Source organism: Ascaphus truei, chromosome 5 (genome assembly GCF_040206685.1).
Source record: "Ascaphus truei isolate aAscTru1 chromosome 5, aAscTru1.hap1, whole genome shotgun sequence".
Lineage (NCBI taxonomy): Eukaryota > Metazoa > Chordata > Amphibia > Anura > Ascaphidae > Ascaphus > Ascaphus truei.
Genome location: NC_134487.1, coordinates 62,793,333 through 62,819,332, shown reverse-complemented (window position 1 = coordinate 62,819,332; position 26,000 = coordinate 62,793,333). Strand labels below are relative to the sequence as shown.

The 26,000-nt window shown below is 38.6% G+C and overlaps 1 protein-coding gene across 7 annotated transcripts in view; it reads left to right on the top strand.

Moving 5' to 3' along the window:
- PTPRZ1 (protein tyrosine phosphatase receptor type Z1) overlaps window positions 1-26,000 on the top strand; it is a 213,986-nt gene that overhangs the window by 102,893 nt on the left and 85,093 nt on the right. For all 7 annotated transcript variants that reach the window (XM_075599926.1, XM_075599930.1, XM_075599928.1 and 4 more), the window contains exons 8-11: window positions 57-207; window positions 10,781-10,965; window positions 14,755-14,881; window positions 22,094-22,140. In XM_075599926.1, coding sequence (XP_075456041.1) covers window positions 57-207; window positions 10,781-10,965; window positions 14,755-14,881; window positions 22,094-22,140 — 510 coding nt within the window. The remainder of the gene's footprint in view (window positions 1-56; window positions 208-10,780; window positions 10,966-14,754; window positions 14,882-22,093; window positions 22,141-26,000) is intronic.

Below are 26,000 nucleotides of genomic sequence, written 5' to 3'. Positions count from 1 at the left end.
ATCCATTAGTTTATTGTATATGTGTCAGACATTTCATGATATATTTTCTTTTGCAGTTGGAATATTTTTGTGAAATACTCACAATGCAGCAGTCTGGTTATGTCATGGTGATGGATTATTTGCAAAACAACTTTAGGGAACAACGCTATGAGTTCTTTGGACAAGTCTTTTCATCTTATACCGGGACAGAAGAAATTCTTGAACCTGGTAATTATTTGCCTTCCTTTATTAAATCCATCTTGATAATAAAAATCTGTTTAAACATGTTGCTGTATGACTTGTAACTGCAGATGTACTGTACTAACCTCCTAAATGCTCGAGGGGACTACAACTCATTTTTATTCTTGTCCAGGGCGTTAATCATAAATTATTTATGAGTAATTCCAAAGCGTAATACTTTTTTTTTAAATAGATTTACACACACAGGCTGCTATTTATCAAAGTGCGATGCGGAGTATCTGGTTGTAATTGCCATTGTGTTGAATAGCAGTTAGCACCAGAACGGGCGCCGTACCCGGTATCGCGCTTTGATAAATCCCGGACTTAATGTCAAACAGCATAGTGCTACTGTATAATCTATCCTAAGTTGATGAAAGAAAATTATGTTTTGATAAAATATAAATATTAAGCATATTTAGGGCAGATCCACATAGCCCCATTATGGATTTAACTAGATGTTAATTTAGCACATAACGATGCATTCACCTAATGGGGAGAGAGAGACTTTTAGATAAGAAATGGGCACACCTGAGATACTTGGGAAATATGCTAATCAACAGTTCATAAAATAAATTTTTTAAATATATTCTACAGTCAATAAGAATAATTTTTCTCAAGTACACTGTACACAACATGAAAATACACTGGCTCATACAGTATATACTGTATAAAGGCAAAAATGTCAACTGAAGTACTCTTTAATTTCTATCCTTAGAGTTATAGGAATCCATGGTCAAGCAGATAGCCCAGAATTACATAACACAGAAATTAAAACAAATGGCAGATGTGTCATTTAACACACATTTGTCTAATCACTACATCATACACACTATCACACTTAAGACTTTTATTCTTAACTATTTGTTGTTTTCTTGTGTCTATCACATACTTATATTTATGACTGTATTTGTTACTAACATTGTTCCTACCGGCTGTATTTGTTCCTGCAGTACCATATTGGTTGGACAATTTTTCCATGCATTTATTAGCCTTTCAGTAAAACATAATTTTCTCACATTTTCCCCATCCCACAAGATTTACTGTAAGTCTATCACTCTCTAGCGTGAAAGGATAACTCCTTCTCCTGGTGTTTCATTTCTCTTCAAGAGGCTTCTCTCCTTTATGCTATACATATCCTACCCTATTTATAAGTCACCATCACATCTATCCTTTTACAGTTCACTTCCTCTGTGAACATTTTCAGGTCCTTAATTGTATCGTTATCAGTCTTTTGCTGTAAGCCATTCACAACATCAAGAATTCCGGCCCTTATTCCGACCCTTATGACATTCAATTGGTTTCCATAGGTCAGCAAAGTGGTTTAACCTATATGTGAAAAATAGAAGGAAATGAAAGTATACGAAAGTACTGAATTAAGTAATCTGAGTCTAAAGAGCAGATGTTACAGCTCTCCGTATAATCAGGTGTTATAAATGAATCAAAATCTAAAACACTTTTTGCTTGTGAAGAAATCCATAATGAAGATTTTTGCTTGGATATCCAGTTTTTTTTAACCTTTTTTTATTAACTGAATCTATACCAAGGAATATTAACCTACAGTATCAAGCCTGCATTTCTCAGCTTTATACAGTATGACGTTCTGTTCTTTCTTATACCCTGCAATATGAATATGGATGGTACATTCTGTAGTATTTTTATTGTGCCATTGAAAGTGTGGCTTTTGAAAACACCTTCTGCATCATACAGTACTTTCCTCTGTCTATTTAATAAAGTCCCCCAGCTGCAAACTGGGCAAAACATGTGCAAAACTACCCAGTACCTTTGTTATCAAAGAAAATAAATCCCATTGATGGGATTTTGTTCTTTGATAAATCATGTGCATTTCATTTGCACAGGTTTGCCCCTGTTTGCCAAGGAGATGCCCTGATAGCTGTTAAAAAATATCCTCATTCATATCTGTGTCTATCAAAGATCTTTCCTGTTCACTTTCCAAATATCTCTAATTGGAGCTTGAACACATTCCTATACTGTATATGCTTGATATTAATAACAAAAATATTAAAATATGACAAACCGTGATGCATTGTAAGTGCTTCAACGTGGGAGAAAATGCTGCTAGAATTAATGCTGCTGAACTGGCCCACAACGCGTATCTCTGACGTTAAAGGGGTTAAATACACATTTCCATTTTGGTGTTTTGTCATTTAATCTGCAGCCTTCAGGGTGTATTGAACAAAGTATGCGTGTATAAGGAGAGCGGTGTATAACTTGCCATCAAAACAACCAGTACTGTATGTAAAAGTCAAGTATTACCTCAGGACCCAAAATAAACCCTTTCAAGAGACTAATAAAGACGGTACTGTAGGTAAAAAAAACAGCTCGTAGGGGTCCTAAATTGTGAGCAGTGTGGCCACGCTGACAGTAATCAGGAAAAAGGGTAGAACTGATGGCAGAGAAGGCAAAAAATGCATCCACAAGAAATATGCTCAATACATGTTTGCTTTTATTGTACGGTGCATGCTACGTACAACAAGCATATATATATATATATATATATATCATAGAAAAAGAACAAAAAGCACTCCGTAATAATAGTCACTGGTGTGGGTGCAGATCCTATAATGAAGAATAAGCAATACGATACCGTTTGGAAACGAAATCAGCAGGCAGCACTCCAGAATTGGACAAACAAGTGTATTGAAAAAATAAAATAAACACAAAACCAACGTTTCGGTACATGAATGGGACCTTTGTCAAGGTGGACCGAAACGTTGGTTTTGTGTTTATTTTATTTTTTCAATACACTTGTTTGTTCAATTCTGGAGTGCTGCCTGCTGATTTCGTTTCCAAACGGTATCGTATTGCTTATATATATATATATATATATATTTATATATATATATATATTGAGTGGACAGCACTCCCAAGACTACGGTAATGAAACTGCAGGGTGCAATGGAACTAGGAGGACCCAAATCCCCCCTAACCAATAATCACAATCAAAAGTTCCAGCACTCACGGACTATATGATAATATAGTACTACGGATTATGCCACAAGAAAAAATGATTTAATGTACACACAAGATAGTACAGGGAGTAATGCAGCACAGTTGTAAACAAATACAGTTGTAAACAAATAAACATATAGGTACCTGATGGTCTGATTTTCTTTATCTACATTTGCTCTGGTGTACTCAGGACTGATTGTGACCTTATGGTCTTTTCAGACCTGAGAGAACGGCCTTAGGAAGGGGTGTCCCCCCGAAATGTTGCCCCCCTGATTACCCTACCCCTGTGTGTGTTTTGTCCCCACTGTTTGTTCCCTTATATTGTTGCATTCCCTTTACTTTATATGTGCTGCATTACTCCCTGTACTATCTTGTGTGTACATTAAATCATTTTTTCTTGTGGCATAATCCGTAGTACTATATTATCATATAGTCCAGGGGGGCGCAAACTTTTTTCCCTGCGCCCCCCTGCCGGCTGTCCCCTCACTCCTGCGCCCCCCCCAACCCCAACTTACCCGCGCTCCGGCGTAATGATGTCACGTTGCCATAGCAACGTGACGTCACATGACCTCACAGCGTCATTTTGACGCCGCGTTGCCATGGCGACGCAGGGAGGAAGCCGCCGGAGCCACGGTAAGTTAGGTTTACAGAGGCCCTGCAGCTCCCCCGGCACTTAATTTAAGTGCCTTCGGGAAGCGCGCGGGGCCTCTGTAAACCCCGCGCCCCCCGTCGGCAGTGTCGCGCCCCCCCTGGGGGTCGCGCCCCACAGTTTGCGCACCGCTGATATAGTCAGTGAGTGCTGGAACTTTTGATTGTGATTAATGCTACTTACAACAGTTCGGGCCACACAGGGCCATTTGTAAGGTAAGTGAGGAATATTTATTAAGCATATTTCTATATTTCTTGCGGATGCATATTTTGCCTCACGCCTCTATCAGGGTTGTGCTATCCTATCCTAGACATCTGTAAAAAATACATTCCCTTTGTTTGTAAACTTTCTTAAGGGTTGTTGTTTTTTAACCAGTTCTAGGGCTAGAGATACACAAGATTAGCTTTGATAATATTTTTCATAAAAATGAAATGAAATAAAATGTTTCCAACATGTTGTACTGTAGCTTTCAGCCACTGAACCTGCCTCCGCTCTCGTGTACTGTAGCTGCGGGACAGGGTTCCAAGAATATGCAAAAAGTATTATTTATTCATTATTGTAATCACGTTGAAGCTTATAACGGGAACATCTCATAAGCAGCTTCTGCCACACTTCAAACACAGATCATTAGTGAAGAACCCCGCTACAGCTGAATAAAGTGAGTGTATGGGGGGGTAAGGTGCTAATGGGTAACGTAATAGGTAAATAATAAAGGAGCAAGAACCCACTTGAAGCACTCAGTATCCCCTAGATGTATAATGAAATATTTTAAAATTAATTTTTAATGCTAAACGAATTAAAATAATGGGTTTTAAAATTCAACAATTGACACACATATATATAAACCCTGTGATGAGTATATAAGATACTCCGGGTCAATATAATAGAGGGAACGTTTGAGGTATATTAGATCAAAACGTTCCCAGGGATCCGATATGCAGTATTCCCTATTAGTGGTAATTAGGTATGCGCTGGTATAGGAAGAGGGCTAGCTGATAGCCAGTGGGTTCTTGCTCCTTTATTATTTACACTTCAAAAATATGCAGAAAATTTCACAATGTTCTACACCAGTGGTTTCCAACCTTTTTTTTGGTTAAGGAACTCTATAATTATATTGTGAAATTCTGCAGAACTCCAACTCTCTAATGGCGCGTCTGAGATCAGATGCATTGTAAAGAACCCCAACCCTCTCTAATAGCGTGTCTGAGATCAGATATATTATAAGGATCCCCAACCCTCTCTAATAGCGTGTCTGAGATCAGATGTATTATAAGGAACCCCAACCCTCTCTAAAAGCGTGTCTGAGATCAGATGCATTGTAAAGAACCCAACCCTCTCTAATAGCACGTCTTTGATCAGATATATTGCACATTCTTCTGTATTTGGTACAATTTTCAAATTACCTGAATATTGCAAGGAACCCTTTAAGGATCCCCGAAGAAAACAAACACCTGTTGAAAAACAGGAACACCTGTTGAAAAACACTGGACTATATAAATACAACACAAAGTATAAGTCAAGGGTATTTGTAAACATAACAATATAAAAAGCTCTCTGAGTTGTTGCATGAACAATAAATAGGGGTCTATTTAACAAGCTCAGATCATACAGTACACACTTTTTATGTCTTCTTAATCAAGTTCCCAGAATTTGACTCATACAGTACCATACAGTACATGCTAGCTTTTCCATTACATTATTTGGGAGATTGTGTGTGTGCTCCTTTCCCTTCGGGAATAGTATCACCATCCACAGATTAATGCTGACCCCATACCTGGAATGATATCAGCTCTACTCCTTACCAGACTCATCCGTCATTAATGCCTTTCCAGTGCCCCCACCCTCAGCCTTATACAGGCGTGTGGAGAGGCAGTTTTGTTGAGATTTTTATTAGCTCATCTGTTGCCAGCTGGCATTTGGGAAGATCAGCTGACTGAGAAATGGAGGCTGATCCTAAAATCACAATTTTAATGCCCAAATCAGAAGGTTTGGCGTGTATTTGTTAGACTGATTTGCGGCAAACACATTTTTATGTAGTTCCAAATCTTCAAAGCTTTTTTTTTTACGCCCAGAAAAAGCAAAAAAAAAAAAGGTTAGTTACAGAATTTGATCAATATCATTATCATATGTGTTCCTCTTGTTCCCTTTCAATCTGCTCCATTTGACATTTCTGAAATCACAAGTTGGTACAGCAAAGTACTCTCATTAATTGGCACTTTATATTTCATGCCAAAGCATACATTTTAAAAGATTTGTAAATTGACTTGTATGCCCCTATTTACTAAGCGTTGAAGCTATTAATGTGTAGTTAGCAAAGTGTTAATATCCATTCAAGTGCATAAATTTAGGCCACAGTGTCACAATGAAGGTTATATTCTGCCCATGGGAAGCAACAGTAATTGTTATATGTGGAAAGCCGTACAATTTGAGTGATGGGTTATACTGTAGCTCCCTCACGTGTTTAAAAGAAAAACTTCACACATAGAAAAAAATCAAGCTTTCCTTTTTTTAAATACTGTAATGAGCCAAAAGGTCCATAGTTGATGGTTAAAGTAGTAGATTGTACGTTTTTGGAAGGTTTGGGGATTTTAGGGGTTAAATCTGTTTCTTCGTTTAGTTGCTATGGGAACATGTAAAAGAACTGAACTTTTTGCAACAATGCAACAGTTAAGTGTTGTCTTTGTAAGCCTAGTGGCCCCAACAAGAAAGAGTGGTTATAAATAAGGGTGCTAAACTTGTGCCAGCCCAGTTCTTAGTTTTAGTTGGAATTGTGCCAGGTTCCAGCTCTCAGCCGCTGCTGTTAACTAATGTTACCAGCATTATTGCACGGTAATATTTTTCCACTGGTGTGAGTTTTGACACGTTATCGTGTGATTCAAACAACGGAGCAGCGAGTTGCAAAGTTGCATGCACAATTGTGCAATTTAGGGCCATATCCTCAATGCTCCATTAAGTCACGGCTCATAACGTCATGTTAGCAAAATCAGTAGCATACGTTATGTTCCCTGATGTTAACGCTAATCCACAAAGCTAATTATATGCGATATCAACAGCCGCTTGTAATCTCATTAGTATAGGTTTAGCGGCATGTTAAATTTGCACTGCCTTGCAAGAAGAAAAAGATGTCCTCCGGCGAGTTGACTCAAGTACAGATGTTTAAGCATAAATTTGATAAATACAGAGAAGACAACAATGCATTAATAGAGGTAATTCTTTCCAATATGGGACTTCAGAGGTTAATTGGATGAATGAGGCTAGATCACAGCTTATTCAGGATATTACTCGATATAAGCAAAATAGAAAAAGATCATGGCACAATAAATTTATTATACTCGCCTGGGTTAGAACAATATTGCACTTACAGCCAGCAAATGGTAAAACAGAATTTGTGGATAGCTTCCCAGCCTGTGGTAGTGGACTTCTCAGTGGCCGTCGTGCTCACTCTTCAGGCTCCCGATTCCAGAGATGGTTCCAAGCCAGGATCCCGAGATTGTACCTGAGACGGTCCGTGAGCTGGAACCGAACTTTGCCGGTATGCTGTAGTAACTGTATATCATCTGAGCACACTACTGTTGATAAACACTGTTATTTTTGTTCTGATCCAGATTCTCGGATGAGGTATGGTACACCATATTTCGGCTCCAAGTGGGGACCATTGGATTCCACCAGAGGAAAAATGTAGCCATGCCTGGTGTGGCTACCAGTCTGCCTTCCCTGGCACACTACCCTGGTAAAAGCAGGCAGTGCCAGAACCAATTATTGGTTTTCCCCACACAGGTAGCTTCCTTGAATGACAGGGGAGGAGTGGGACTTGGTCTGTGTTCTGCCCAATCCTGGGTTCAGATCTAGTACCTTCCCCCTACTGTACTTAAGGGCGTTGCAACCCCAAATTCATTAGTGTCTCTGCCATTGAGAGAGCAAAGGTATCACGCAGGGCTGCTGTGCACTGGCAGGCCCTGGTCCTCTTCCCCAAGGGGTGGAGGGAGTGATTACTTTTTCCCCTGCTCCTGCTATAGTGCTGGGAAAGAGCAGGGACTTCTGCAGGGCCCTTGAACCATAGTGAAGGTCCAGGGAGCATCCTAAGATTAAAGACCAGATCAGTGACTGTATTGGGCAAGGACTGCCTTGATACTGAGTGCAAAAGAATAAAACCGGTTCCAGTAATCTATTCCTCCAACCTGGTGTGTAATCTTTCTGGGGCGGAGAGGAAACCGTTTTTACTGTGGGAGATTGCCTCCAAACATCTGGAGCCTACAGCAGATAGAGGCTCCGTGTACCATGAGTAAATGTTGGGTATATACCCCAGAAGCCTGTCCTGCAGTCCCCACAACCATCGGCGGACCACTCAGCATTCTGTGAGCCAACAGGTAGCATACACCATACACCTGCTAACGGGGATCTCCCATTGGGTGGGGGACACACACCGTTACATACATATATCCAAAAAGGATTTCTTCAGCACAATTTATCCAGACATTTTAGCGAACAACATAATCATGATCCTAAAGGTATCTTGTGCATTGGAATAGACAAATTATTACCCAATTGGAGGGGTGGTGAAATTATCAATGCCATTTCCAAACTTGAGACCAAGTGGATCCATACTGTAAAAATGTTGGTTCCACTTGGTCTAAATGTAGACATAGACTTGGGTGCCATTTTAGCATAAGGAACATTACAAGCCTACTGCCGATTTATATATATATTATATTTAAATATTTTTTATTCCGATGCATAATACACAGATATACTCTACCTAGCTCTGCCTCATTGATAGCCTACTCCTTATTTAAATATGTTGCCTATCTATGTTTATATTCTTTGCACTACTTGGTTTAAATTATTTTATTGTATGCTATTTATGTAAAATTTTTATATTTCTATTGTATTAAAAATGTGGTATTCTGTATTTCATATATATATTTCTGGTTCAATTTGTAATGTTATCCACTTTATCTGTATTTTTACGTTTGTATTGTCAATTATTATTGGTCGGCCAATTAACCTATGGATGGTCAGGCTTACCTATGTATAATTTGCATTTTTTTGTAATTATATACGCCTGATGAAGTCTTATCTACAAGACGAAACGCGTAGGGCTGAGGCTATTATGATATACTGATTATAGCCCTCCATTATTATCTCCTTATGGTCAGCTTAATAGTAGCATTATTATAATATAGTGCCATTTCGCTGGACATTGCTCCCTTTAACATTGCCAATGGACTAAAGACTTGCATCTGACGTCATCCTCGTGATTCTCGCGAGAGCTGGAGGACAGGGAGCTAAGAGACTGGAGGCAGCTGCGCTCATGTTTGGAATCAACTCGGTGTCCTGGCGTTTTAACGTGGAACCCGGACGATACGTGTTACCAACACTGCAGCTTGGAGAGGATTTGGTATCCTTCATGCCTTTATCATCTGCTACTTTGTAAGTAGCTGTCATTGTTTGCGTTATAAAATAATACAAACGTACTTCACCATACCTGCTTCTCTGCTTACTTTCTAGATTCTTCGTCAACGTGGTTACCTCACTATTAGTTTAATTATTGCTGTATCCCATATATTGATTTTAATATATTCATGATTTAACTGTATCTGCACCTGTTTTCCCATATATATATATATATATATATATATATATATATATATATATATATATATATATATATATATATATATACATACATACATACATACATACATACATACATATATATATATATATATATATATATATATATATATATATATTTTGTAGAATAACCTACTGTAGGCGCACAAGTAAAAAGAAAGAAAGGCGAGGGGGAAAACAAACATAGAGTAGTATGTCTGTGTAAAGAATGTAGTGAGTGCTTGGTAATGCACTTACAATTAATGAGGGTTATAGAGCATGTATTCAATATTATGGACCAGGATCAGTGCAGGAGCTTGAGCTTTGATGTAACTGGATGAAGTCTTGGGTATATATTTATCCAATTCAGCTACTCCAGGCTCTTTGGCTGCTTCCGATGTAAATATTCTATCTCCATCTCCATCAGGGCATTATTATGGGGGTGAAATAGAATTGGGAAATAAACATAGTATAATACTGTTTATTAAAAATCAACCTATACATATAGGTATAAAACTCACATTTTGCGAGATAATAAAAGGCAGTGAAGGAGTTAGTACAGACTGTGTCTCTCGCACACAGTAGCAGTCCCGATCTGCCGATATTAGGCTTCCCGCCCACGTCGCATTACAGTGGGAGTCTCGCCGGAGCTCTCCTGTCCATATACAGGTCACACTCGATGTGCTTCCATGTCACGTGTCATGCCGGGGAGCTGTGTCCTCTGTCCTCCATGTATCAACACTTAAGCCTCGTTCAGGGTGCTGGCTTCGGAGGGAGGGCGTGCTGCCGTGCGTGCTGCCGTGAGAAACAAAGTATTCAATTTGAAAACGGGGTTGTCAGGGTAGCAACTGCCCTGTCTCCGAAGCCAGGAGTTGAAGCTGGCTACAGTTTCAATAAACGAAAATTTCGTTTTTTGGAGCTGCAGCAGCGTCACAGGGACCTAGGCAGCCAATGAAATCATTCTTGAGAATGATTTCATGACTGCAACCTCGATACTTAACCTGCCGTGTGTAACCCCGCCCCCTCCTCAACGCTGAAAAGTCTGCTGGGGGATAAACACAGATCGCCCAGCAAACTGCCGGACTGCCGCCCTCCCGCCCTCCCTCCAACTCCTGCAACTGGCACCCTGAACGAGGCCTCACTGTTCAGCCGCACACTTCCGCGTCACGTGGGTCTCACGGGATCTTGACTCTGTTCCTCCCCGTCCCCTCCAAAGATGTATGGGCATTTCTCCTTCTGGAGGTTGCACTTGCCATTAATAAATGACACTTTGCAATATTATTTGTAGAAGTACGGAAATATAATACATTGTCTTTTCTTGTTTCTCAGTTTGCAGTTCAGAACCAGAAAATGTCCAGGCTGATCCAAAGAATTATACAAGCCTCCTCATTACCTGGGAAAGACCTCGGGTTGTCTATGACGCAATGATTGAGAGATATATGGTCTTCTATCAACGATTAGAAGGAATAGATCAAACTAAGCATGAGTTCCTGACAGATGGGTATCAGGACCTGGTAACGGTGGTCTTTTCTTTTCGCATGATTATATATAAACTTTGAAGTATAAATTCAAATACAGTTAAACATTAGACTAACTTCTACAGCTGCAAAATTATTAAGAATCTGTATATTTGCTAAAATTAAGTAATTTTTCCAATTCTTCAAATTCTTTCATGGAATTATTTTGAGTAATATCGTTAGATACATTGTTGCATGTATCATACAAGTGTGTACAGGAATGAGGAAGACTTACATAATTAAAGATTATAAGATTTTTAGCTTCAGTTTTTCAGAGATGTATAGTTTCTGTTTTGAAGGGTGTCTTGCACACCTACATTAAGACTTTTTGGTAACTATGTACTGTGTATGATGTATGTTTTTTGCCTATGTGAATCACTCAGTCGTTATAACAAATGTAAGGAAAATAAAAGTACAATCCCCTTTAGTAACAAATTAATATTAATGTTTCAAGCTAAAATATTTCAACTCTAAATGTGCAAGTTTCAGAACACACGTTAGCCCCAAAAGGCTAAACTCTGAATGACCTAAGTGTGCAGTTCCATATAGTAACATATTATAAAGCCTTCTTCTGTACCTGACTGTGATTACCAAAACATCAGATTACTTACAGTTTCCAGTACAAACTCCATTTGTTAGGAGTTTGTAAGGGTCGCATACCAAATAATAATACAGGAGTTCCAAAGGTTTCATAGTCAGGGCTTAATTAGAATAGTTCGAGAAACATGTTGCAAACACATTAGGGACAGTTTCACAATATATGGATGAGCATTGAAGACTTCACAAGACTCTTCTTCATATGTACAGTAGTAATATGATAGAACAACTGAAGCAGAGACTTGATGCCTCAGAAGAACGTACTGTACTGTACAACTACATTGGTGAAGAACCTTTTTTTTTTTAGTCCTCATACTGTACTGTAAATACAAGCTATTCATACAGTATATCTAAAGAAAAGACTTATGGGTTCTTGGAAGCTACAGTAGTATACAACAATACCTATTTGCACCTGACATGTTAAGACATTAAAGGGAATCTCAATCAGCAATGAGTCTCCCTATCCCAAGAACCAAGCAGGTACAGCAACTGTGCAATACAGAAGGGTCTAGAAGAATTGTTGCCACATTTTGTTAAATTTACTATTCAGATTATGCAAATGCTAATTTAAACCAATTTCTTTAGAGGAAATGTGAAGCTTAATCCGTAAATACACAATCCAATATTATAGTATGAAAATAAATGCTGATCTCTATATAGTATGGGTAAAGTTATATAGTAGGTATGTCTCCCAGGCTAATATGGGAGTAATGTGCATGCATCAAATCAATTGCGAACCAACTAGAGTCGATGCCAATAAATGCACCAAAGAAAATATCAAGCCTCAAAAAACCAAAAAAGTACAAAAATACAGATAAATCACCATAAAATTACAATAATAAATCAATATCACATATATAAATAAAGGAAGAAAAAAAACAAGAGTTAAGAAGCCCAGTTCAATTCAGAGGGTGCTGCTTGTTTCAAATGTTTGGAACAACCCAGCGTTCCACAGGGGTACTAACATTGAAAAAAACAAGAACAGAGCGCACACCTCGTGGTATGTAAAATTTACTTGATAAGAAAAGATAAAATTGCACTTACAAGACGTCAGTGCAATAAGAGCACTGAATGTAGATACTTTTGGGGCTTCTCAAAGTTCAGACTTAACTGCACTTCTTATCTTCCCCTTTCCTGACGCGTCTATCAGATCTGTTGCACCGGCACCAGCTCCTTCAAGTCCCGGGTGCTTCCGCACCATGTGGGGGCCACGTCACTGCGTCATTGCGTCATGACGTTCCCACGTCGTGACGTCACCGTTCTCCTGGCACCCAGCACCACAAACAGATAGGGAGGAGCAGGGAGGATGATGTTGCTCTGGCAGACTTTAGTAGTTGAAGGAACACAGGGCACAAACGGATATGGAATAACTAACTCATTTATTGAGCCAAACACAATGTTTCGACCTTATTGGTCTTTATCAAGTGACATAGTGGCATAGTACCCAAATGCTCTGGCAGACTTCACAGCCATCTCCTCGAGCTCTCCTTCACTGCGTGTGAAGGAGAGCTCGAGGAGACGGCTGTGAAGTCTGCCAGAGCAACATCATCCTCCCTGCTCCTCCCTATCTGTTTGTGGTGCCGGGTGCCTGGAGAACGGTGACGTCACGACGTGGGAACGTAGTGACGCAATGACGCAGTGACGCTGCCCCATGTGTGCGGAAGCACCTGGGACTTGAAGTGCAACAGATCTGACGGACGCTTCAGGACAGGGGGAGATAAGCAGTGCAGTTAAGCCTGAACTCTGAGAAACCCCAGAAGTATCTACATTCAATGCTCTTATTGCACTGACATCTTGTAAGTGCAATTTTATCTTTGCTCGTCAAGTCAATTTTGAATACTACACCATGAGGTGTGCGCTCTGTTCTTGTTTTTTTCTATAATCGAATATTACTAACTGGCTTGTTGCCTTTTGTTAATTATGAACCACAGATAAAAGCACACACCCTTCTGTCATTCATTCTGACATGTGGGTACTACAGTACATGGCTGAATGCATTTAGTTTGGATGAATATGCCACTACTGCACCGACACACTTTATTCGAGCAAATACCCAGTATGTACCTGGCAGATACCTGGAATGCGCCGCTCCTCACCTCTGACAAGCCCCGTTGCGTTTGCCTTCCCAGCCTGGGTTCATGCCTGGCTGACGGGCGGCTGATCTGTTAAATGATAATGATTAGGATTTTATAGGCTGCAATGCTTCGCGTGTCTACCAGATGGCATAAATTCATGAATTGTAATGCAGTATATATATATATACTGTGCAGTATTGCAGCCAGCGGGAATAAAATGCTTCAATCCCTGCTTGGAAAATACCTCAATGCACTCGGGCAGAAAACAGTCACAAACCTCAATACACCCGGGTATACCCGAATTCGTGGGACTAGCCGAGCTCGAATAAAGTGTGTCGCCAGTGTATATTTACAGGTCCTCAACCTTTGCAAACAATAAGCTGCCAGTTTATCCCAGATATTAAGATGGGTGCACTGTGAGCAAATCTGAACACCCATCTTAAATGGATGTACAGCAGTATACTGTGCATATTTATTTGACTGCACTTGACATGTGAGCTTGAAGTATTTAGGCAAACTAACATTGGCTTTGTGTTTCATTATGTATGTATTTATGTATGTCTTTATTTATATAGCGCCATTCACGTACATAGCGCTTCACAGCAGTAATACACGTGATAATCATATACATAACATTATAACCAACATACAGATGTAGCAAGATTTATTGTCCTCGGATAAACGAGCAAAAATCTGCAGCGCCGGGGACAGTGTCTGCCGCGATGGAGCTGCGGGGGGTCCATGCGTCTGAATGGGACCACAGTGTAAATCCTTTGGTGCTTCGACCGCATGTGGCAGCGCCACCGAGGACACTTAGTCTGGCTACATCTGTAGTGCTGTGTAATGGATAAGTCTGCAGGTTTAATCATAAACACAACGAGCTAAACATAATAATGGTTATAATGTTTCTTCTTTTTTTTTTATTCAAAATAGTCATGAGATAAATAGATACCTTTATTTTTTTATATCAAATAATTGTGGCTCCAAATATATTTTATCACATATTGTTGTAGAGTATATGAATATGCACGTAAAAAGTAATAAAATGACAAGCTGTGAGACTTGCATGTGAGCCTGTCAAATCTGGTATTGATGCTTACCTTTTACACTTTAGGGTGCTCTTTTATATCGTTTGCTGCCGAACACAAGTTACGTTCTTCAGATAGTAGCAATATGCACCAATGGGCTTTACGGGAAACATAGTGACCAAGTGATTGTTGACATGCCATTGGATGATCCAGGTATGTGAATTATGCGGATTTGTATTCCTTAATCGTTTGCAAAATAGCTGTGAAAGCATTCTTCAGTTTAGAAATAAGTATTGCAGCAACATTACACATTGGTAATTTTGTATCACTTTAACTTATAAAAACATTGAATTTGTTATTTATTAAGTCCAGAATTGTAAACATAGCATTAGATAATTATTTGATTTTGTGTTTTGTTTTTTACTGCTGTTCTGCATTTTATTTTGCAATTTCAAAATAATATACGTGACCAGTTATTAAATGCTGTCTATTATAATGTATGCCTGGTAACAAACCAAATGTTATGGTGATGGATTTACCCTGTTTCTTTTAGTTTAAACACAATAAAGTTGTGTTTAAGAAAACCTGCTATTCCATATAGTGAAAGCTGTTAACACACAGGGGGTAATTCAGCATATTCTGAAGCAGCCAATTCAAAAAAACCATTGACTTAATTTGGGGGTTTGCTTCAGAGTATATGGAATTACCCAATTTAGTTTACTCCCTTCACTCCCTTCTTCTCTTCACCTGAATGGAAGATAATGTGACAGTAACAGCACTTTAACGACTTCTCACTACATTAAACAACAATATGGGTTAACTTTAAAAAAATAAAATATATATATATATATTTATTTACACATATATACACACACACATATAACAAGTACATATACTGTATATATATCTTAATTTTATTACTGCTTTAAAGCAAGGGGTCTCTGGAGCTGAACCCAGTTAATTTAAGCCCCGGGAACCCGCTACTTGTAGAGATACTTACCTCTGTACTGGTGCCGATATCCTTGCAAGCAGAGAAACTGAGAAAGAGAAACCTCAATCTAATGGCGGCGTTTAAATGACCTGCATCAAGCGGCTCAATTGGAAGCCATGACGTCATTGGGTGCGGCTTCCTATTGGCCCACGTGACTTTGACCTTTAAACTACACATAGATACTGGCACCCCCTACAAAGGTACGTATCTCTGCAAGCAGGGTGTCCCGGAGCGGAAATTAACGGGGTTCAGCTCCTGAGACCCCCTCCTTCAATCCTGTAATAATATATATTTTTTTTCTTTTAAAGTTAACCTGTATTGCTGCTTTAAATGGGGTATAGAGCTAGCAGGACACCTATAGAAGAAAGTAAAAAGTCATTTCAAATAGCCGACAATGTTTGGACTTTAACAATCAGAAAGAATGAAGGTTTATATATTACTATTATATTTTATAATACATGTCTTTGTATAATTTAATCATGCATAGTATATATATATACATGACAATGAGCACTAAGTTAGTGTACATTCACAAATTATGAAATTGGAAGGCTACAGATATAATGCACTGCGAACATAATAGTCAATACAGAGAGTTCTCTTAGCTTAGTCTAAGTGGTATGTTGGAATAAATACAGTAATAGCAGAAGTACATTCAAGAGAGTAATTCGACATGTGGGATGATACAGTATTTTGTGTAGACTTCCGTATTCCCTAAGGATAATAAAATGCCATCCTTTAATGCTGGACAGTCACAGCAATGTACAGTAGGGTGTTAAAGAGGAGGATAAGACTAATTTGATCATTGGAATTTTTCCAGTAATGGGGGAAGGGGATGTGAAAAGTGGTTTAATTAAGGAGTGTAGTGTGTGAGGTCGTTCAAAATGCAGAGTCTTATATACATTACAGGGGAGTCATTGGTGACAACAATCAACCAATCAGGGGTTAATTATAATATTTGATGTGGAATATATCAATAAAAATTATATTGATCGCATCATAGGCTTAAAATAAGTATCGATGCAGAGGATTCCAGAGCTTGCTTGTAATATTATTAGGATGTAAAAATAATTCCACTGGGCTGGGTTATGAGACACAATTCTTTCTTTCCAAACTTTGATGACATTTTAGGGAGAGCTTTAAAGCTTCTTGGTTTCCTATAATGAACGTTATATGTATAATTCAACCTACATGTTGTTGTACTCACGTTTAACTTTCATTTCATTTTATTTTCCATCATATCACTTTCGGTATCACTTTATTACTGTCATCAAGCATTCGTTTTGATATATAACAATGAGTTCACCAGCAAAGTTTGTATAAAGTCTCGTTTTAGACCAGGGGCGGCCAACACCAGTCCTTACGGGCTTCCAACAGGTCAGGTCTTCAGTATATCCCTGCTTCAGCACAGGTGACTCAGTCTTTGATTGATTCAAGCCACTGATTGGACCACCTGAGCTGAAGCAGGGATATCCTTTAAAACTGATCTGTTGGTGGCCCTTGAGGACTGGAGTTGGCCGCCCCTGTGTTACATTGTGCATCTCTTATCCCTTTATGTATGGTCATTACATTTCATGCGAAGCATTCAATTAAATCCTTCACATGATAATTCCTATATGATAATTATAAGTCATAATTGGTTGCATACCGTTTTCACTTATCCTCTATTAATAAGTTGAATGGAAAACAATGTTTATTGTGTTATTTCTGGCTTCCTCTTAAATCCCTTTATCTGGTGGTGAATAAAGGCCCTATGCAATGAGTTCATATTTAAAGATTAGAAAGAGTTTCTGGTTTAATTCTTCTTGTATTACTAAACTGTTTTCCACACTTTAAATTTGTGTGGTGGTTTATTGAAAATTGTAGACTTAAGCACAATTGGAAAATGATATGTTTGGCTTCCAAACTGTTAAAATGTTAAAGCCTCTGTAGTTAAAGGAAATGAAAACAAAATACACAAATTATTGCATAGGATCTTTTGCAAACAAAAATATAATTACTATCTAAAACTGGCATGGGTGCTTGTCTGGCCTTTCTGTAACCTTCCATGCAAAGAAAATCAAAATTAATAGAGGTAATTGTATTGTTCACATATTGTAATATTTTGGGGGAAGATGTGTATTTAATTGTAATTTGTATATGAAGAATTTGTAACCATTTAACCATAATTTGGATTTTCACTTTATTTCACCTTATTGCATCTCTGCAGGTTGTTAATTACCTACAAAGCCCATTTGGCAATCTTGTTAAATGAAATTATGCTGTGTGACATTGTTTATTTGATATATTTCTGTTTTGCCTGTGATGTGTTCATTTATTGCTGTTACTGTCATGTAACCATTATTTTACTGGATCATGTAACCATGTCTCCATCCTACCATATTCATTTTCGGCTGTATCTTTCATTTCCTCTACAAATGGAAACCTGTAACCTATTATTAAACACCTCAATAAATGTCATACACAATTTATGCAATAATAAAAATACAATACTGTTAACATAGTTTTATTATCTTAATGTTCACATAATAATAAAACATAGACTTTTAAGGTTTTTTTTTTATCCTCTGCGAGTATGGGCAGTGTCTTTCCTATTTTTACATGAAAGCGTCATATTGTCAGTATCGGGCCTTAAAAAGCTCTCTAGCTTTTCCTTGCTTTAGTTGTGACCTCATGATTATGTGACCTCATGATGATGTCAGCTCTCCTTTAAAGGGAGAATAAAGTGCAACATTGTCAAAGTTGATGGCAAAATTAGAGCTTTTAAACAAGTGAAAATGGCAGCGTTCAGATTTAGTACAATGTAGTACAGTTGCATTATGTGTATGCCCAATATACTATATTTAAATAAGATTTAGGCCAGGGATACACTATGTATTTTGAATGGGTATATATATATAACTTTTGACTGAACCTACATCTCTTGTCTTCTATTTGAGTTATTTTCCACTTTCCTATTCTGGAGAGAATTTTTTTTGTAAATGACAACGGTAATCAATTACTATAAAAACATTATTTGCACATATACACAGGCATTCCCCCTAGTTACATCTTCTAAGAAGCATTGTGCTTTCAAATCATGAAATAGACTTTATTACATGTAGTGCGTCTGAGTAGAGAAAAAATAAAATACAAATTACAAGCGTTGAAAGCCAGGCAAATCCATCATCATTGTGTGTGGCAGGTAAGATACCTATTTATTTATTTTTACTCTGTAATATAGCATCTTTTTAATTTCTTTTTTTTTTTTTTTTTTTTAAACAATGTCCTCCTTTGAGAATTTGGCTTCATTGTTCATAAACAAATCTGCCTTATATCTAGAGATGGGCGAAACTGTCAAAATCTGCTTCGCTGAATTTCCCGGGCTTTTCATTCGAAATCCGTTCCGTGGTGTAAAATCCAATTTCAATCCATGCAGATTAATCCAAAACCGCCATTGGATACAATCCTCTGGTGGATTTTAAGAATCCAGTCTGCGGATTCCGCAATCCGCCGGTAGATTTTAAGAATCCGATCCGCGGATTCAGCAGTCCGCTCATCCCAAGGGCAGATTGGATTGGCGGTGATAAAAAAAAAATCTGGAAAAGACGAATCGCCCTTTTTGAGACTAATTTCCAGAACCAAAAGAACCGGATGATCTGTGGCAGATCCAAATCCGCAAAAATGTTTTGCCCATCTCTACTTATATCCCATCCCACATTAGAAACAAACTTTGAGGGTCATTAATGGATAATTGATAAAATAAAGGTAGTTTTAAGGGGGAATAGTTGGAAAGGTGTTACATGAATAATTACTTATTCAGTGTATAGTGGTGCTGTATATGAAGATAAGACCTCTGGAATTTGTACTTTTAGTTTGTTAATGCTTCCAAATGTGTAGCTCGCAAGTGTATGGGAACATTTTGTGAGTGGCAATTGTTTCACAAATTTGTGTTAAAGTACCAGACATTATTTTAAAACCGTTATTAAATGATTTTTTTTTTTATATATATAGACAGACTTCTGTGCAGCTCAATCCTCAGACGCACAGTCTGGGCTTCAATGATACAACCTCTTGAGTCAAAAAAGGGGGAGAGCACAGAAGAAATTGAAACTTACTATTGTATTTTTTTCACATAATAAAAACAAAATGCTCACTTAGATCACGGATACAATATACTGGCTCGGGTGCCCGAGAGAGTCATTGAAATAAAGTCTCAAGTTGTGTATATTTCCCCTCAAACCTACATTCAAATAACATAGGTGCACACCTAATGGAACCTGGGAGATATGCTAATGAGATACGCAAATTATATTTAAATGAGTCATAAACCACACAATATTTCCACAAGACCTATACTGACGAGACTCGGGCCCCTTGTAATGAAGGAGGTTCTTGTGTCAGGCCCAACAGGATCATTACTCACAACCTTGGCTGTTTTGGCAGCAACTCTAGCATTGAACTAAACTAGATGCTGGGCATCTACACTGTCACATATCTCCCAGGTATCTCGGGTGTACTCCTTTTTGTGCACAAGGTACGTTGAACTGGCACCCAGAGAGTGGAAGTGGTCTGCTTTTAAAGGAAGGCAGAGGGAGCGGGCTACAGGTGGGAAGTAGAGCTCAAAAGTATTCTGTGACAGCGGTGCTTCCCAGCATCTGGTTTAGGTCAATGCTAAAGCTGCTGCTTTAAAAATACTTTGCATATCTCATATTTGAGCACAGGTGTCTCTCCCTATGTTATGAGGGAGGTTTGAGGGAGATATATATACAACTAGAGACATAACAGAGCTACTAGAATTCAGCTAGTTTACAAAAAAACACAAGTACAGTATGTGCTTTTTTTTAGTAATTTCTCCTGGATTTGCACAGCCGGACTAAAACCGCTTCTAAAAAAGCCTTTTCTGCATGGTTTGGTGTTCTTATCAGAATACCAAAACCTGCAATTTGATATGAAAGGGCTCTTTCCGCACAGATTTGTATAACTCGCAGCTAATAGAATATGCCCCTACATGGAGTATCCGTTCCTAACTGTAATTTCCTACATGTGAATGCACATTGGACTTCATGGCAAAAACATGTGCCAAAGGATGAAGGAAGTGATGCTTCAGAATGCATATCCCAAGGAGTGATGTCAGACATCAAGCCAAGTGGTAGTATTGAGACCATTAAAACTGTTATATTTTATCCACTGTGTACGGATTTTATTTTTAGATGTGAAATAAATACTATTCTAATTTTAGATTTCTTCTGCATTCTCTACTTTTTTGTTTTTTTACTCTACATGTTAAATCCCATGTACTTGGAGAGAGGGAGGTTCTGTACATATTATTCTCCTCTAGTGAAGTGAACATAATGAGGGAACCTTTGTCTTTACAACTTGGCCAACAGTATACCTGGGATTAGCCAATTATATTGAAAAATTGTGCTTTTCTCCCTTTTACATAACTCTTAGTATTTTTTTTAACCAAAACCACTGCTCTCAATTTAGATAAAAAAAACTTTTCCACTGATTAACACATACTGTAACTGTGTAGATTCAGGTTATACAGCTTTCCCATATTGCATAGCAGCGAGTTACCCATTCAGTTTCTTGGGAACAAGTAGATTGTCTTTCCAATCATTTGTCATTGTGCATTACTGGTAGCGGATTGGCAAGCAACCCCTGAGCTCACTATCTTTTCTCATGTGGAAAGTCTCTGGAGAGTGAAAGAATAAAGGATCAAAAGTGACATTAATAGAAATGAAATAAAATAAAATCTAGATAAAAAGGGAGACCGGCAAAGACACATTACATATGGCATCATATGTACTATAGTTTGATCTTATTTGCCTATCCTTTCTTCTGCTGGTGCCTTACAGTCCAGTGATGCTTATAATATGTTATTTAATATCATTTGAACTTTTTCGGTACTGTAAGTCGCGCAGCGCCTCAGTGCCACCAGACTAGCGGCCATATGATAACTTCGGTAGTGACCTCCCCGCTGATAATTAAAACAGGAGTGGAGTGCTCTCCATTTCATTTTCAATTTTGCCAAACGCTTAGATTTACTTTCATCCTAAATACAGTAGCTAGAGATTTGGGAACCTTTAGCACACGTTTGCGGAACAGAAAAATATTGGACTTTTGCCGCTTACAAAAATCATGCGCCCGAAATACTGAGTAAGAGTTTTAAGGGGAAGGTTCCATGTTAGTGAAATGTGCATTTATATCGGCAACATTTGGAAACATCCAACTGGACTGCTGAGGGAAACATTTTGGAGACTGACATAATTTTCACTAAATATATACATTTTGCTAGTGAAAAGGCAAATGATACAAAAGTCACAAATGTGCAAATGTTAGAACAGTTCTTACACTTTTTACATCCCAAACACTAACTAGTTTTGTTTTATACACGTTTCATCCCAAAAAGCTCTCAGGAAAGAACATTGATTTCTACTTCTTTTTTTTAGAGGTAGATCTCTTTCCTGATTTCACCGAAACTGAAGAAGAAATTGAGGTACAACTGATATATTATTCCACTGATACAGTATTTATGTATTAACATATGAACCCTTGCAAGCACTACATGGTATCTGGGGTCTAAAGTGCTAGGCATCCAAAATGGAATATTTGATGTTAAATTGACGCAAAAAAATCACGAATTATATTGTGTTCTTGTGTGTACCTATGTGCTGTACCAACCTTTTTTCCTCAATGTGTGCCTTATGTGTCAAGTGTTTTTGTAGTTAAATATACTGTATTGGTACAGGCGAATGGGAAACAGATCATATGTACTGTACAGATACTTGCAAAAATGGTATCTGTGCTCCAAAAATGAGTTGAACCTGTTTCAAAATGAAAACCTGTGTAAATCCTTAAAATCTGTCCATATTGTTAGCGACTTGAAGATCTTCTAATTCTGCACTTGTTATAACTTCTGCACTCAATTATATAAAAAAATTACAGATATTTCATTATGTTTATTAACCAAATATATTAAACTAATAACTGACATTTACTAATACGAGCTATAAGTTAATTCGGAAAACAAACCGTCATACTGTATGTATGGAATAAGTCACATAACCTTCATACACAGTGCACATTTTATTAAGATTTGTACTTCTTTTTCGCACTACAATTTTGATGCAAAATATAAATTTTAAAGATCATGTTGGGCCTCCAATTTAGTATTTCTTTGGGCTGAAAATCACAATACATAGGTAATTACTCTTTAGATGCATTAACATATTCTGTGCTAAAACATTTCATACATAGTGAAGAAAATGTGTGTCTACAAAAAACATTGATATGAATCAATATAGACACATTTATATAATACATATATACGTATAGCTTGCTAAACGGTTGCTCTCAAAGTCTGAACTTGAGGAATCCTGCTCCAGGGTAATTAAATGGCCTTTAAAATAGAATTTATTTGCAAACCCAATACCAGCTCTTTGTAAATGTTTTCAAATCACATTCTCTATCTGGTCATTTGACACAAAATGGCATTGTAAACTCTTTATGGCAAGGCTCTATTGGGCCTGTAAATTCAGTGCAATATGAAAAAAAGGATAATAGTAATGTTAAAAATACTGGAGGGCATCTGAGGTATTGCTTCTGCCATTACAAAATAATACAAATGTAATATGAAATAATACAAACGCAGACTTCACTTTACCTACTGATAACACAACATACCCTGTTATAATAAAGAATATTGCAGGGTTTTCATAGGGTTCAATGGCAGTGATAACGCAGTATATCATATATTATCCCAACATAACCCACTAGAAGGAGCAATTAAGAGCATTATTGAGGTTATGTAGACACTGGGAAAAAACTGAAGCAAAATTATTGCACCAGATTTATCTGACTATTATTTATTTATTAAATATTTTACCAGGAAGTAATACATTGAGAGACTATGGGTAGCAATGGGTGAACCAGTCAAAATCCATTTCCCAAATGTTTCTGAATTTGTCATTCAAATCGGTTCTGCTGTGTAAAGTCTGCAGAGGGATTATTACATTTTCAATCGGATTATTCCAAAACCGCCATTCGATACAATCTGTTGGTGGATTTTAACAATCCATCTGCGAATTTCGCAATCCGCTGACGGATTTTAAGAATCCAGTTTGCAGATTGCTGAATCCACGGATTGAATTCTTAAACTTTATTAGCGGAGTTCAAAATACGCGGATGGATTGTAGATGTTAAAAAAAAATTAAAAATGTTTTTTTTTTTTTTAAATCTGCAAAATGCAAATCACCATTTTTGGGACCGATCTGCAGAATCCGCAGCGATAGATTTTAGACCTGTTGCCCTATTCACCTAAAACCCATAAATGGTGCACGGAAATCTCAGTTTAATTTGCACTTGTACTAACCTAAAGTTTCTCCATGTGCACAATCAGCAACACAAAATATCTATACAAATGGCTGCCCTAGGCTAGAAAAAAATCGTCCGCCAAGTTCAAATGTGGCGTAAACCCTAAAAAGACCCAGCACTGATGTTTCATTTGTAGCCCCCTTTCCCCGTGTCTAAGGGGAACCACGTATGCTGCCATTACCTGTGGCTCACAGAAGGCCTTAGTCTCCGCAGCTGGGAGCCTGGAGTGAGCTCTTGTTCGCCTCGATGCAGCGCCTCCACCTGAGAGGGATCCCAGCGCAGTGGGATAACCCCTTTCTGGAACCAATAGTCAATAACCACACACTGGATATATAACAATGTATTTACTGACCACTTAACAGATAGCCACAATAATACACAGGGCCTTTCAAGGCCGTGCCCCCACACAATGTCCATACCCCGGTGGAACCCCCAAAGTACTGAGGTGCACTGGGCACCTAGCCACCCGGTGTCCACAGAGCCATGCACTTTTTGATACCTTCCTGGTCTCTGTCCAGACCAGGGTAGATGAAAGAGGGTGGGACTGCAGGCCGCAGCGTGATCCCACGACGCGGTATACCGGTACCTCTCCTGTCCGCAGGCGTCTGCCTTTGAGGGAGCGCTGGCTGGAGTGTGTCCTTAGGAATGGCTCTTTAATGGGGTCTGTGATCTGGTCCCAGACCACAGGCCATGCACACCATGTGGCATCCTCCACGGTGCACTACAACTGTAAGCTACTGGGGAAGCGTCCCTATCTATGGGCCTTCCCTGCAGCAGCCACAAGCTATACGTGGTCGGGGCCTAACTGGGGCCTACGGGGCAATTCTAGGCCTAGTCCAGGGAAACACTGCTCCCTGGACACTACCTCTCTTCTGCCTCCGGATCCCAACTGACGCGCGGTCCTGAGCACACCAAATGTATCTATCGCCCTGCAGGAGATCCTGGGAGCCCTACTGGCTAATATTGCCCACGTGGTAACCAGCCCCAGGGGCTGCTGGGACATGTAGTCCCATGCAGTGCATTTCCCAAATGACCGCCGCACTAACTTCTCCTGCGCATGCGCGAGGATCGCCCTGCGCATGCGCTAGATCCAATATGGTGGCGCCCTGCATTGGTGATCTGCCTCTGAGCCCTGGAGCCCCGCCATCAGCCGCAGCTCCCCCGCAGCGCCGCCGGCACACAGCAGAAGCCTCCCCCTTCCCTGCGCCCGCATCAGAAGTAAAGGGGAGGAGGGGGGCAAGGGGGACCTGGCTACACATTATATAGGTTTAAAATGTATTATTTGCACAGTATGGCTATTGACATCGGGTATTCAAGATGATGCAGTGCCTTAATGTATTTCAAACACCATACTATGCATCATATGTCGGAAGTTGTCATACACACGACACATTTTACGAAGCGTTGTACTACTTTGTAGCATTAAAATGTTGTCGCACAATACAAATTCAAATATTATGGCAATACATAGGCCTTTATGTATCGAGGCAAAAGTGGTGCATTTCTGAGGCAAATAATGTGCACCATCGAATGGAAAACAATAGCCATCTGGAGTAATTGGTTTGCCTCAGTATTGCACCACTTGTGTCTTTATACATGGGGGGATATTTACGAAGATCTTTTATTGTGTGTCATAATTTTAGTTCTAATACTGCAATTAAATCTGAGATTTCCATGTATCACTTGTAAGCCAAAAATGTTATCTGTGACACTTTGTACACGGACCCCCCGTCCCCTTTGAGTGTAAGTCAAAACCTCCCTTGTATTTATTTATTTATTTTTCTCCACAAATTCTATCTAGATACTATTTTGTCGTTTTTCAAAGTCTGCTTGCATTACATCTCAAAACAGACTTTGATACATATCCCCAATTTTGGATGTTACATTACAAATGAATAATGTTATACAGTTCAAACCCGTATAAAATTCTAGGGCACAGATCAAATATAGCAATGAAAATATCTGACATAAGTCATGCATTGG